This window comes from Protopterus annectens, chromosome 2.part1, assembly GCF_019279795.1.
Source record: "Protopterus annectens isolate FY-2018-M chromosome 2.part1, PAN1.0, whole genome shotgun sequence".
Classification (NCBI taxonomy): Eukaryota; Metazoa; Chordata; order Ceratodontiformes; family Protopteridae; genus Protopterus; species Protopterus annectens.
In genome coordinates, this window is record NC_056729.1 from 1587857756 (window position 1) to 1587872613 (window position 14858).

The window sequence follows — 14858 nt, forward strand, 5'->3', positions numbered from 1 at the left end:
TTGAATCCTTATAAATTTTAACATAACTATCTTTTACTTCATCTAAATTATAACCTCTTTCAATGAAGCTAGGTATCATACATTTAGCTTCTTCTCATGCTTCAATACTACTACATAACCTCTTTATTCTTAACATTTCACCAAAAGGTATGGATTTCAGAGTATGACCAGGATGACAACTAGTAGCATATAGCATCCTATTTGCTTGATTGAATTTCCTATATATAGTAGTATGCATTTTCTTGCCTATTATTCCATTCAAGGTAATGTCTAAAAAATTAATTTTCATACCTATCTGGATCCCATCATATTTAATCTTACAATTATTTTTATTCAAATATTCTATAAATTCTGATGTCAAATTACGTCCGCCTTTACAGATGAAAACTAGATCATCAATAAAACGATTTCTCATCACATGTTTATTAAAAAATTCACTTCTATAAATATATTCATTCTCTACTAATCCCATAAATAAATTAGCATAAACTGGGGCGAAAGCTGCACCCATAGCTGTTTCTTCATTTTGTTTATACAAAATTCCATCAAATTCAATTCATGGGTTTCCGCATCTGTGTGGTGCCTTTGGGGGAGGAATGACTGGACCCGAGAGTGGAGCTGTCTAGTGGGGACAGCGCTCTCCTCATTAGCTCAAAGGCATCTCGCCCATGATCCAAGGAAGCTCCAGGCTCCAAAGAACCAGAAAGCATTTCCGGAACTAAGGGTGCTGACTCAGAGGTGATGTAGGAGCTGAGCTCACCTGTACCGAAGCCCCGAGAGACAAGTTCGGATCCAACAAATGTTCGATCCGACTGCCCCCCCCCCCCCCCGGACCCGACTGAAGAGCGTCAGTTCCTAGACTCCTCAAGCTCAGACGGCACTGAAGTGGGAGCAGTAGTCTGGGCCGAAGATCCTGGGACAGGTCTTGGCCCTGACGGTTACACTATGATCAGCTTTATACATTCTGGCTCTGAAGTCCCTTGTTGGGTCAGAGGAAGAATTGATGGTGACATGGCAGTCTTAGTTGGTTTCGAAACCCTCTGGGTTGGCTCTGACAAAAGTTTGGCAAGCGCCGGTGTCCTCAAAAGTTTCCGCACCATGTGATCCACAGTCATCTGAAAGGCTCCTGGAGGATCAAGAGGAGGGAGAAGGAGATCCTGAAGCTTGCAAGATTGGTGATCTTAACATCGGAGAAACAGTCTCCAGTTCTGGGGACAGGCTCAGAGCTTGAAACACCAACGGTTCTGATACTAAAGGAGCAGAGGTGGAAGGTTTCTTGGGCCCGACAGGTTTCGGGTCCGATGAGGAAATTTTTGGCCACTTTTTAGTCGGCTCAGACTGAGCCTCCGATGAAGTAGAAGGATCTTTTACTTGGTCTCTCAGATTTTGAAGAAGGGGAAGGTTTGTTTTGTAGGACTCTGACCTTCTCCTATGGTCCCTGAAAAGGAAGTCTTCAATAACCCCCTAAGTATCAACTTATTTTTCCTTTCAAGAAGAACCCTGTGTCTAAATGAATGGCAAATGGCACAAGATTCTTTAAGTGCACTGCTCCAAGGCAGTACACACACACTGCACTTTGAACATTTTTTTAAATCCCGAGGATTTAGTATCTTTAGGCTATTTTGACATAACAGCAAAACACAAGTTAGCACCACAACTACTATGTATATAGAAAACACTAAGGGAAAAGCCCTCTAATTTAAATGGGTTAAGCAGCCCTCTAACTAAAACGAGCTAACTTAATGGATGGAGGAAACGCCAAAAACAAACTTTTTTTTTTTTTTTAACAAGCCTATTTAACAGAAAAAAATATATCTCTCTCACACACACACACACACACACACACACACACACACACACACACGGAAAAGCCCTCCAACTTAAACGAGCTAGCTCAGGTAATAGGACAAATCCACCAGTTAGGTCAACCAGTTTACTTAACAGGAATTAACTAATGCACACGGCAAGGGAAAAACCCTCTAATTTAACTGGGTTAAGCAGCCCTCTAAGTTAAACGAGCTAGCTTAATTAAGAGAAACAACTAAATAAAATAGCTCTTCAAAAAGGGAAGAGCTAAAGGAGAATTATCGAAACACGCACACACTAACAGAAAAAAGCACTCTACATAAACTGGGCTAAAACAGCCCCCTAAGTTAAATATCTAATTTAATTAAGTATAAACACTCAAAATTAAACAGCTCTAAACAACGAGCCTGTAAAAAATTATTTTAAACACACGCTGAGGAAAGCCAGGATAGGGTAGAAAAAATAGGCCTTGAGATGAACGACGGCCAACAGTAAAACAGCAAGGTAACGAACACAGCTAAAAAACTGTTAAAATGGGTTAACCAATTAAACTAAGCTAAACTATTAACTATGTAATCCCAAAGGGGAAAGACATATTAAATTTTGTATGAAAAAACGATTGAAGGGAAGAAACTTAGCCACAGCCAGTTTGAAGCACCAGATCTTGTTTAGCAGCAAATGAGATCTGGGGAGTTTCCTAGAGCATCATGGGATAGGGTGTAAGCCACGAGCTAGTTGAAGACCTAGACCTTTTGTATAAGGTAGAGTTTGAACAGAGGATTGTTCCGAACCCAACCCAACCAATAGAGAATGAAGGCGAGGGTAGGACAACATCATATCATAAGTTTATCCCTGTTTTGGGATTTTTGAACTCCCATTATTTCTGGCTTTGTCCAGATTTTTGTGCTAAGTGATGGAAAGGTAATGCAGACCATATGGACATCAGACCATATACTCAGTAACTCTGTTGTGTTTACTCTACATTTAGACTATAACTGGATCAGGGAAAAATAAGCCTGAACTAAATAAGAATCCAGTCTCTTACCATTAAAAGCTTTAATAAGAATGAAAACAAAACAGACACATGACTAGTTGAAATCAAAAAGTTTACTCTGTATACAAAGGCTTTAAAACTCAGAACTTTCATTTTGACTCAACTTTAGTAGTCTTATGTAAAGAAAGACATGACAAGCAGCTCCACCCATAACAGCAATAGAGAATAGTTTCAACAAATCCAGCCTTCAAAATCATCCTAACAAACTCAAAAGATTAGTATATCATTGAATGCAAATCGTACTGTAATTTACAGCAAACAAACATGTCTCAGTAATAACAAAATTCCCATAAAACACAAACAATAATTTCAGAGTGATGCAATGTATGAAATGGATGCTTTCAACAGGTTTAGTAGGCTTTCTAATGGAAAGCACTACAATGTTCACTAGGTCCAGGGGGGAAAATGTTTCATATGCTAATATGCATTTATGGGAGCAAGCAAAGACTTTTAAATACACCCAGAAACAATTTTTGAAATAGTCTGACTTATTGCAATAATTAAGGATGTGTCCTGTATTACTGCACTGCCTACTGAAACAGTCTTTAAAAACTGAAGCAAATAAAGCTTTAACATAGTGGGACATTACTTTCAGTACAGCAACTAAACATTATGTTCCCCATTGTCTGCTGTTTGATAGCACAACTGACTGCTGGAATTATGTTCCCACACAAATATTCTACTAAAATCCATGTCTATCTGAATAAGAATGTTGTTCCTTTACACTGCTTGACATTCATTAACTATGAAACTTCATTCAAATCCTAAAGCAATAAATGTAAACAGTTTATTAAGTTCCATGCCATTTTGCAAATTTTTAAGTCAAACAGCATTTAAGTGATTAGGGTTAAGAAAGCTCATAGCGTATGTAACAATGCCATCCTCCCATTGTTTACATAAAGCATTCTGAAATTTGTCTTTTCTACCTGTGATTGCTACTTGTCTAGCTTCCAGGCGAGGTAGGGAGCTTCTGCACTAGCTAAAGCAAGTCAAAATATTCCATCTACAGAGGCTGATATTATTTCTGCAAGAACTCCCACTTTAAACATCACTCTAACATCCTCAAATCAGAATTCACTGCTGTAAGTCTGGAACGTGTCCATCTTCTTGCAGATTAAGGCAAAGGCAGCGTAGAAATAACAGGTTACCTTTGCGTTCTCTACCTCAGACACTTGGATCCTCCTGTACAGTCAAAAGAAAAAAAGTCTGTTACTCTACAATCATGTTACAGTGATGATAAAAATTTTGAAAAGCATAACAAATTACCTATATGAGAAAAAGTAAAATCATTATGTTGGTCTGCACAGTACTACTACTCATCACCTTTGGAGTGCATGCATGTTAAAGAAAAGGTAAATAATAAAAGGCAAAATGGAAAAGCTTGGAATGCAAGCTCCCTCAAAAATATAAGCTTTATTTAGCAAATGTAAAGACACAGCTTCAGGTGTTGCAAGTAGACAGTCCTAAACAAAAACAATACAATTTACACAAATAAACTTCTTCACTGAACCTTGAAAAACAATGGCAAGAAAGGAAAAAAACTTCCACAGGAATAAGCAGTGTTTATGGGCCATGAAATGGGTGCTACTTTAGCATAATGGACTTAACACACACAAATGTGCAAAGCTCTGCTTTTATGCATGTTCATTCATTGTCATGGTGATAACTTAACTAGCTCACTCACAATTCCTAACTTATGCCTGCTCACCAGTGGGACACCCACTTAGCAGAATAACGGCATTCAATTTTGCATACTTGTTAGAAGACACAAATGTTCAAGACATTACTTGAAGTATATTAAAAGTCAGTGTTACCAGAAGTCTGTGCAGGACAGTTTACAATGAAAGGTAACTTTCACTTAAAACTGAAATGTAATACTAACATTAAGTAATGCAGAACTCAGACAGTATCTTGCATTCTTCTGCGTCTCCCAACCAAAAGTAAAACACCCTCATATAAATCTTGGCTTAAACTTTCAGTACTTGCTTGAAAAATATTAACTGTTGATATATTGATCAGCTGTGGACCTATGTAAACAGTTGTTTGTTTTATGACTGTCTTGTTTATTTAGTGTTAAAACCAAATAAAAAAACAGTAAAACAACCCTGTGTAAATTGTTATAAACATTGGAGTAAGAAATTAATTCCAAGACAAAAAGCAGTCATATGGCTGCAACAACCTCACACTGTGAGAACCAGAACCCACAACCTGAGTTAACTGTTAAATCTAGGTACTGTCACAAGCAAAAATGGAATAATGCTTAGTTATTAGCTGACAAGACAAACAAGTGTTAGGCAAGCCACAAAACACACAAAACTTGCTTGGCTAATGGATGCGATGCAGCATGTGATCCAAATGTGATACAGTGCAGAAACACAGACCAACCTTAGAATTTCACACCCTGTACATCTGTAAGTGTTCAACTCTCCCATTCCCCTAAGAAAGAAAATGAAATTCATTACCAGATACAGTATCAGATGCTGGAATGCCATGGTGACAGTTCAAATTAGGGTGTAAAATGAGGCACGATGCAACATTTAAGGGTAGCATAAAACATTAACAATTGTACCACTACAAAATGATCAGGAAAGCAGTAAAATTTATCTGGGTTCTCTGTTAAGAACACATCTACAGTTTGCAACTTTTTTTGGGTGGGGATGACAATTACTGGACCCATCTGTCACAGTCATGCAGTAGTGGTGAAGCACACTTCTGTCAATGAACTTCACTGGCTGAGGATTACATATGCTGCAGAAAAGAATCACATGGTCAAAAAACTAAACCCTTCCAAACGCTAGTTAATACTTTCATCCCTGAAGTACAACTTCACAGCAGTTCCGAAAAAGAGTGAGACAGTGAAAGTTAATCTAAGATGACTCCTGAATGCTAAAGGGTTATAAAGCTCCCAAAATGCTAAAGAAATCATATTCCAGTTACCTTAATTCTAAAGGACAAGCCAAAATGTTATAGAAAATATACACTGACTTAACTTTGAAAGGATAAATAATATAACTGCCAAAGCTCATTTTACCAGCCTTACAAACTGGTGACATGGACAAAGCATAAGCTCCAAAAACACATTGTTGACATACATGTTTTTCAAAATGAAAATGCTAAAAGTTAACATACATTGGTGAAAAATCACATCACGTACAAGAAACATCAGATTCTCTAAGTACAGACGACTGTGAATAAGGATGCCTGCTGTTAGTAATACTCCTAAAGTGCAATAAAGGTATACGTGCTCATGAAAGTGGGTTTTCGTGTCCTTAGAAGCATGTACTCTTACTCTTTTATAGTGAAGAAAACAGATGTGCAAGGAACTCACCATAACAATGCATATATCAAATGACACCAGCAGTGGAAGCCCTGGGAATCATTCATATGCTTTACAAGTTGGCTCAGCAGAAGCTCTTCTCTCAACATTCAAATTTGGCTAAAAAAAGAGCTCCCTAATTTGTGTTTTCTTTCCTGACTTATCCAGTTATTGCCCAAAGCTATCTGAATGAGCCTAAAAAGGTAATCTAAAAAGGGAACGAAAGACAGAAAGCACAAGGCCTTCAGCAAGAAAGACCGAGCAGATAATACATTTGCAAAAAAATACATCTGTAAGGATATGAAGCAAGGATTGGAAAGAGGACCCTTCCTGCTATCAACATGTTTCAGCGATCCAAGGTAATGGTGCCACAAACTGGCAGCAGGAACACTAATGGCACAAAATTCCAAACAGCTCTCCAGACCAATTTTCTGGCTGTTGGCATCAGGCAGTGTACTGCTCAAAAGAACTTTGGAAAAGAAAGTTTAGGATTTGGAGACAGCATCCTAATCTCAATCCAAAGGTATGCCAGACTGAACATGAAGCCATTTCACAAACAGCATTCACTTTATTTTCAAAAAATGCTATGGAGATGGAACCAGCCTTTTACAATCTGACCGCAAAGACTGATCCAGTGGATATGCTGTTTTTATCATAACAGGAGGCTACGCTCACCCATCCACTTTGAGAAGCAAAGTTTTGGCATTTTTCTCCAAGTTCAGTTCTTGGTGATGAAACAGAAAATTACTGATCTTTACTTTGCCAAAGCTACTGTATGCAGAATACATTAAATCACTTTCAACTAAGCACAGAATAAAACCAGTAGTTGGGAAGGACTGATTTAGGTTCTGGACAGAGGCCACTTCTGACTTCAGCTGAACTAGTAGGTTCAAAGTGGGTGGAGTAAGTTATTTCAGTACAAAAACAAAGTCTATATTACCTGGCACCCATAAACAATTATCCATATCCCCCAATCCTTTCGCATCCTTGACTGTGACAACAACTGCACTGAAATCAACTCCTCCTTTAGATACTAAACTATGAGCAGACAGAGAAGTTGAAAGCCAAGACCAGCAGTCTACTTACTCTTCTGGGCAAAGAAAATCTCAGTTTTTCTCGCATTCAGCAAGGACTACTACAGGAAAAGGCATCCTTCTTATTTTTTGCATTAGCTTATGTCAAAAATACTGCCAACCTTCAGACCCTCTCCAATAAAATATGTTAATTCACATCTAAGTCACCATGGAATGAACACCACTGCCTTACTCTTTCAAAGGCTAAGTGGCTTCCAGTATAAGCCTAGTCAAACCTTCATCTTGGTTCCTTACTTTTCAAAATAGTCAAATTAGACTCCTCTGCTCTCTCTCCCAAACATTTTACTGCCACTCAAACCTATAACCTAAGAAAACCAGGCCAGAGCTTGTCTTTTGCTACAACCACCTTCTCTCAGACTGAACTCTACTAGTCATTCTTTTTCCATACTGGCTACAAAACTAGGTCAGTCACTTTCTCCTGATTTATGTGATCACACAAACTATTACCTAACCTGGTCGGGCTACAATTCAAACAATGCTTACTAAAACAGTTTGAATGCAACTATTAATGTAAAGGATGTCACCTAAACCAATATCTCCAACTGTGTAGTACCTTTACTACCCACATACCTGATTCTACCTTAAGTCATTTTGTCCTAAACCATGATTCATTTTACCATGCCATTACTGCTGTAAACCTACTCTGCAAAATCTAGTTCCCTCTTTCACCTTAATGGCCTCTTGTTAGCTTTTGTAACCTAGTTACTGCTAATCATATCTTCATCACTTCAACTCAGCCTGCTTTAACTCTGTTCTCCCTTTTCTATTCTACTTACACGGCTGTACATTCATTTAGGTTAACGGGTGTTTACTAGGCTAACAACCACAGGGCCTTTTTAAGCTAGTCATGCATTCCTAATCTCCGACAAGTTCTGGTACACTTAAGAGTAAGTAGGGGCTTAGGAGAAGAAAAATTACAAGCAGGGGCCTGTGAGATCTTCTAGGTATGTATGGTTTGTCAGATTTTCTATGCTTACTTATAAATCAAAATCACTATTTGTATACTGTATAAAGTTTAGTTACGTTATAATGTAATCCATTTGGTCATTGACCAGTGTTTTACCCCAATAAACACATCTGAATAAATAAATTAAAGGAGATCTAACTGGGAGTTTAAGCTGGAAAACAGCTTCTAAAAGTGTTTTGCAGCTGTTGAGGGATGCAAAGGAATATCCTAGGTTTACAAGAGATTACTAGGCTAACAACCCAAGAGCTCTTACAAGCCTAGCCATATTTATCCCAAATTTCCCAATTTTCAATAGCTAGGTGAATGAATTTCACAGAGCTATGAGCCTGTGCTATGGTGTTTAATACCTAGTGCCTCTGTCCAAGAGGGATATGGGTGCCACCTGAGGAGTAAACTTACGATTACCTGTCCCACTGATGTAGGATGCACTTGAGGGTCAGGGAAGGACTTTGCTTCATGTGAAAGGGAAGCTTATTCAGAGAAGGGGTAGTCTCAGAGACGTATCTCTCTCTCTCCAACATGATTTATGCACGTCAGAGACTAGGTTAAGATCCCTGGAATAAGTGACCTTTGTGCAGCTTGATTTACAAGCGTGCAACAATTCCATCAGGACCGAGCTGGAGACGGCCTTGTAAACCAGACACAGACTGCCCCTTAGCAGCCTGTAGGAGACAGAATACAGTGATAGAACTTACAATGTTTCCATGTAGGACTTGTTTTTCATACCCTGTATCTTCTTGGTGAAAAACCTCTGGGGTCGCTTCAAGTGTTGCAAATGTCTGGTGAGGTACATGCAAAAGGGTGCAGTGTACTCAATGGTCTGATGAGGGACAAGCAGAATGGAACAACAACATACTTTGATCTGGATGCCCTCCCCTTACTTATGAGTTGTGCCAAGGACTTCATCACCAATTTTGACACATGGTGGTCGAAAGTTCAGATTACTTTCAGCCTAAGTACCCAGATCACATACTATTTTGGGTCTACTCTCAAGGAGGTGCTGTCTACACTGTAATTAGCTGGAATAATTATGCATTTTTTGCATTTAGTTTCAAATCATAGATTTGGCACAAATCATTTGCCTGCACTAATCATTTCTGCAGTATATTATTATCGTTCGGGGATTCAGTGATTGGCCCCAGTTTGCAGTCAGCCATCAACATGGTCAGCCAAAGGCCATCTAAATTTCCCTTGACTTCTCAGAAATAAATTCCTAACAGTAGAGGGCCTAGCACACTGGTGACTAGCTTCTTGTTAGAGGTGAATTCACTCACACTGACCGTGTGTGTCCTGTTGGCGAGCTATTTGACTACCCACCTGGTGACATAGGGGTTTATGCCTACTTGAGAGCATTTCTCTACAATATCGAAGAAGGGAATTGTGTCAAATGTCTTTGCCAGATCAAGGTATAAGGTATGCACAGTCTTTCCTTCATACATTGCCTTGCTGACCTAATCGAAGAAGTCAACCAGACTTCACAGACATTATCTATCCTTAAAGAATCTGAATTGCGATGGTTCGAGAGTCTGGAGAATACCTATATATGGAAGAGTATACATAGAAGAGCTCTCCGATCTTCTAGCCCAGGCAGGTATGACCCTAGCCCTGAGTAGCATTCTGCAATCGCCCAGAATGATAACGCAGTACAAGGACAAAATGATTGACTTCAACAATTGGCTAAGCTTCTGGTGTCATTCTAAGGGGATCCAGTACCTGTCTGTTTGGGATGACACAGTGCTTTGCCAGAGATGGCCTGCACCTGTCTCCCCTAGGATTCCGGACACTGGCTAAGGCTCTTGCTACCCCTATAGTGCCTTTTTTAGGCAAGGTTCAAATGACAAACTCACTACTGTAACAGGAACAGGTAAGCAAAAACTGAGGGTAATGCTACTCAATGCTAGAAGTCTAAATCTCAAAATGCACTCACTCGAGGCACTCCTTAAAATGGAGAACATTGACATCTGTGCAGTGACTGAGACCTGGTTCAAAGCTCCAGAGAGCACCCCTGCACTACCAGGCTATAACTTATACCATACTTTTCGGCCATGTAACCTGGACCGGAACACCAAAGGTGGAGGTGTGTCCATATTCGTTAAGGATATCCACACCTCCAGGCTAGTTGCTCAGCATAATGCATCCGAGGTTATCCAAGTGCAACTAACTCTGGGCAAAACTGCAACCCAAATTGTAGCTTGCTACAGATCCCCCACCATGCCCCAGGATTCCCACTCCTCTTTTCTTGATGTACTGGAAAATATTAGGGTTCAACCAAACACCCTAATAATGGGCGATTTCAACTACCCCACCATTAACTGGGAAAACTACTCGTGCACCAACTCCTTCACACAACGCTTTCTGGAATTCGTAAAGTCCAATGCCCTGGATCAACTTATCCACACCCCCACCACAGGCAACAATATCCTAGACCTAGTCATTATCAACATGAGCGACCAGTGTTCCACACCTGAAGTCAACTCCTCGTTGGTCCGATCCGACCATAAGCTAATCACCCTTGATATCCACGTCCCACCCCCACCCCCCATTAAGGAAACCACAATAAAAAATTTCTTCACAGCCAACTTCATGCTTCTTAAGACAGAAGTGGTGAACTTCATGACACCCACGCAGATGCACAACACAGTTATGACTGCTGAATCCTACACAAATGCACTCTATAAGCACTTACACGAGTGCATGGATTGTGCTATCCCAAAGAGAACCAAGATGCCATCCTCCAAAAAAAAGGAAGCCAATCTGGTGGTCCCCTGTCATAAAGAAACTGTACAACAGAAGGAAGAAATTGTTGCAAAAGAGAGTAAAATTCCATGAGTGGAGGAGCTCCCTGGTCAGCCTCAGTAAGAAACTGTGATCCCTTATAAGATCATCTAAAGCTAGCTACGAAAACAAAATAGTCACCGATTCCAAGGCCAACCACAAAGCATTTTATAACTATGTCAAGAATCTGAATGGCAACACCCAGATCTGCTCTGAGTTACAGCACAACGGCACGAAAATTACAGAACCAATTTTGGCAGACAGGTTCAGTGCTAACTTTACCCCCCCCCCCCCCAAAAGGCCCATATCTATACAGTAAGAATGCAGAGTCCCTGTAATCACAACTACGCAGGTAAAAGATGCACTCTCTAAAGCCAAAAACACCGCACCCATGGGACCGGACAACATCCTAGGCTGCATTTTACACGAACTTCAGAACGAACTGGCTCCCCATCTGAGCACCATGTTCAGTCATACCCTCATATCAGGCTTTGTGCCCATTGAATGGCGTACAGCAACAGTTATCAGACTCCACAAAGGGGGAGCCACCACTGATCCCGGGAACTATCACCCTATTAGCCTGACGAGCCGGGTCTGCAAGGCCATGGAACGTATCATCATGGAACTCATAAAGACATTGGTAACATCCAAACTCTGGATCCCACCCAGTTCGGGTTTGTGAAAGGCAGATCATGCCTCCTGAACCTGATCGACTTCTTTGAGGCAATCACCAAAGCCGTAGATGAGGGTAAGGTGGTTCACACAGCCTATCATGACCTCGCAATTTTAGCAAAACTCACTAAACTAGGTATAAATCCCCAAGTCACAAGATGGGTTGCCAACTGGCTCACTGACAGAACCCACACTGTAAATGTTGCACACTCCAAATCTGACTTCAAACCAGTGACAAGTGGAGTACCACAGGGTTCAGTCCTGGGACCTCTCCTGTTTGGCATCTACTTCTCTGAAGTTCAGGCTAACACAGAAGGCCTCTGGCTAACAAAGTTCTCAGATGACTGCAAACTAGAAGCCATAGTAGAGTCCCCAAATGATGTGGAAATCCTACAGAAGAGCCTCACTGAGACAGATGCCTGGTGTCAGAGCCATGGCCTCAAGCTCAATGCCAAAGTGCATTGTCATCCCCTTTGCTAAAAACTCTGTACCCATGAACTACTACAGACACAGCAGTCTACTTAACACCGAATGTGTGATAAGAGACCTTGGGACCCAGGTGGACAGTAGTCTGTCCTTTGATAGTCACATCGCCACAGTAGTCAGAAGTCCTTCTACGTGGCACACCTCATCATAAAAGGGTCCTCATCCAGGAAAAAAATAAGCCATTGTTCCCCACTACTCAACATTCATTAGACCCATTATAGAGTACAACACCCCTTTTGGAATGTACCTCACAAGACATCTGCAGCAGCTGGAAACGCCACAGAAGTACCTCACAAAGAGGATTACTGGCCTCAAACAGATGCCCTACACTGACCGTCTCAAAAAACTCCAGCTTCACTCCATAGCATATTGCCTTCTAAGAGGTGATCTCTGCCTAACATATAAAGCTATGTCAAACCCAGAGCTGTTGGACATGCTGCACCTAAAGAAATCCCAATCCCTCAGAGCTACATGCTCTAGGGACCTAAACCTTGTCACCACAATAAACAGGACATGCTGGAGGGATAGATTCCTGTACCAGAGACTTCCCATACTCTGGAACAGGTGACCCATCTATGTCAAGCAAAGTTCTTCATTAGCACTCTTCAAGAAAAATCTTGAAGAGTGGATGGGAAATAGGAGATGCACCCCGGGGATAACTTGTGTGCCTGCTCGACAGTGGCACTGGAAAATAACTTTCTTAGGTGGCGTAAGTCAGGGAACCTTGTTGGCTAGGCTTACGTAGGCCCTCGGGCCGATAGCCTAGTACCTACCTATGAACCTATGTCCTTGATGATAGGGTGAATGATGACTCTCTCTCCATAACCTTACAGATGAGGCTAGTCAGACTTATGGGTCTATAATTCCCTGGGTTGGTTGATGGTCCTTTTTTGTGCAGAGGGATGAGTGTTGCTGTCCTCTATTCTGCCAGAACATAGCCTGTCTAGAGGCTGTAGTTAAATAGGGATACAAGTGAGTCTGTTAGGTCATGTTTCAAGTTATTTAAAAAGCAACCTGGGATGTTGTCAGGGCCCACTGATGCAATGTTTTTAGCATTAGAGAGTGCAGAGATATCATGCTCTCTTGAGATAATAGGCTATGGAATGGGGGCAGAAACACTTTGAAGGACGACCACTGGGGACAGTGGGCTGAAGTTTGATCCAAATGTGTCACCTAGGAGGTTGACTATTTCCTCTGGTTGGGTATGGGTGGTGCCATCCACAACCAGCTCTGCGCATAGCTAGCTATTTCCCTTAAGAATTTGGAAATAGTTAAAAAATGCTTTGTGATTTTAGCTAGAGAGGCTATTTTTGCTTCATAATTTGCTTTTGAGGACTTGACTAGATCTCTGACTTGTTGACTACTGAGGGACTACTACTTCCTGCAGAGCCTGTTCTTATTTTTGTATATTAGTTTCTTTCTTTTGTTGTATAGTCTGTTTATATGTGGGATCCACTAGGGTGGCCTGAGACCTGGGTTTAATCCGGTCCAGTACTGCTGATTCTATACAACTGCTTAAGTGGCTGTACAGGGCATTGGTGTACACTTTTGCATAGGATTGTGTTTTCTGGGTTCGGGAGCTTTGAAATTTCTTTAAGTCATTGATTAGAAGAAGGTAATTTGTATTGGAGAAATTCTTTAGCATTTTTGAGCTTGATGGGGCATCTGGCCTTATATTTATTTCAAAGGAGACCATTCTGCGTTCCAGTCTTATCAAAGAGGACATTAATGATTACTACGTCCAAGATATTTGAGTCCCTAGTGGGTGTGCCAACCAGCCTTTCCAGAGCATTTGCAGTGACAAAGTTCAAGAACATCTGCATGTTAGTGGTCATGTAGGGTCCCCAGTCAATGGTAGGATAATTAAAAATCACCCATGAGTAAGGTATTGGGCTGCATGGTGAGTGATTCCAGTACATATAGGTATGTTTTTCCTAGTTTGTGGTGGGGGGCCTATAGCTAGCGATGATGTGGTAGGAGATTTTGTCTACGATTAGTTGGACACAGAGTAGCTTGAGAGACTCGTACTGTTTGACCAGTCTTGAGATGTACTTATCCTTTATGAAGATGGAGGTAATTCCTACTTTGGTTCTTTCTTGCTCAGTTGGTGGTCTGAATGTATGGAAGGCGTTGTAGCCTTGCAAAGCCAAGGTGCTTTCTATGGCTCTGAACCATGTCTCAGTGACTGCACAGATGTCAGCATATTCCAAAGTGAGGAGTGGTTCTAGAGAGTGTAGTTTTTTGTTTAGATTCCTAGCATTCCGCAGCAGTTCCTTTTGCTTATCAAGTCACAAGTTGTTTTGCTTATCAAGAGAAGATTTTGCTACTCTGGGATCTTGGTCACTTTGACACTGCCTAAAAAAGGCATTACAGGGGAGGGTAATGTCTTTGCCAGTATCAGAAAGCCTAGAGGAGACAGATGCAGACCATCTCTGACAAAACAGCATGGTCTGTTCATCATACCCCCCAGGCTGACAAATACTGGATCCCCTTGGACGGACACCAAAAGTTAACCGTTAGTCAATCATTTTTTGTTTGTATTGTGGCATCATCCTTGGTGACGGTAGAATGCTGCTCAAGGCTAGGCTTATACATACGTGTGACACACAATCTGAGAACTCAATCAAGTCTCTCTTTATATAGTCCAGGGAGGTATGTCTCAGGTCATTTACACCCACATGGACTACT

General features: G+C 40.9%; 1 protein-coding gene across 6 annotated transcripts in view; it reads right to left on the reverse strand.

The window, feature by feature from the left end:
• Positions 1 to 2895: 2895 nt before the first annotated feature.
• The window catches only part of KIAA2013 (KIAA2013 ortholog), a 453720-nt gene continuing 441757 nt past the window's right edge, over positions 2896 to 14858 (reverse strand). For 4 of the 6 annotated variants that reach the window (XM_044063035.1, XM_044063034.1, XM_044063037.1 and 1 more), the window contains one exon: positions 2896 to 4042. Coding sequence is in view for 2 of the 6 variants with exons in the window: in XM_044063037.1 (XP_043918972.1) it covers positions 4025 to 4042 (18 nt within the window). In the remaining 4 variants the exon portion in view is untranslated. Of the gene's footprint in view, positions 4043 to 5245; positions 5297 to 14858 lie in introns of those variants that run through there. The other 2 variants (XM_044063036.1, XR_006363654.1) reach the window with 2 other exon arrangements.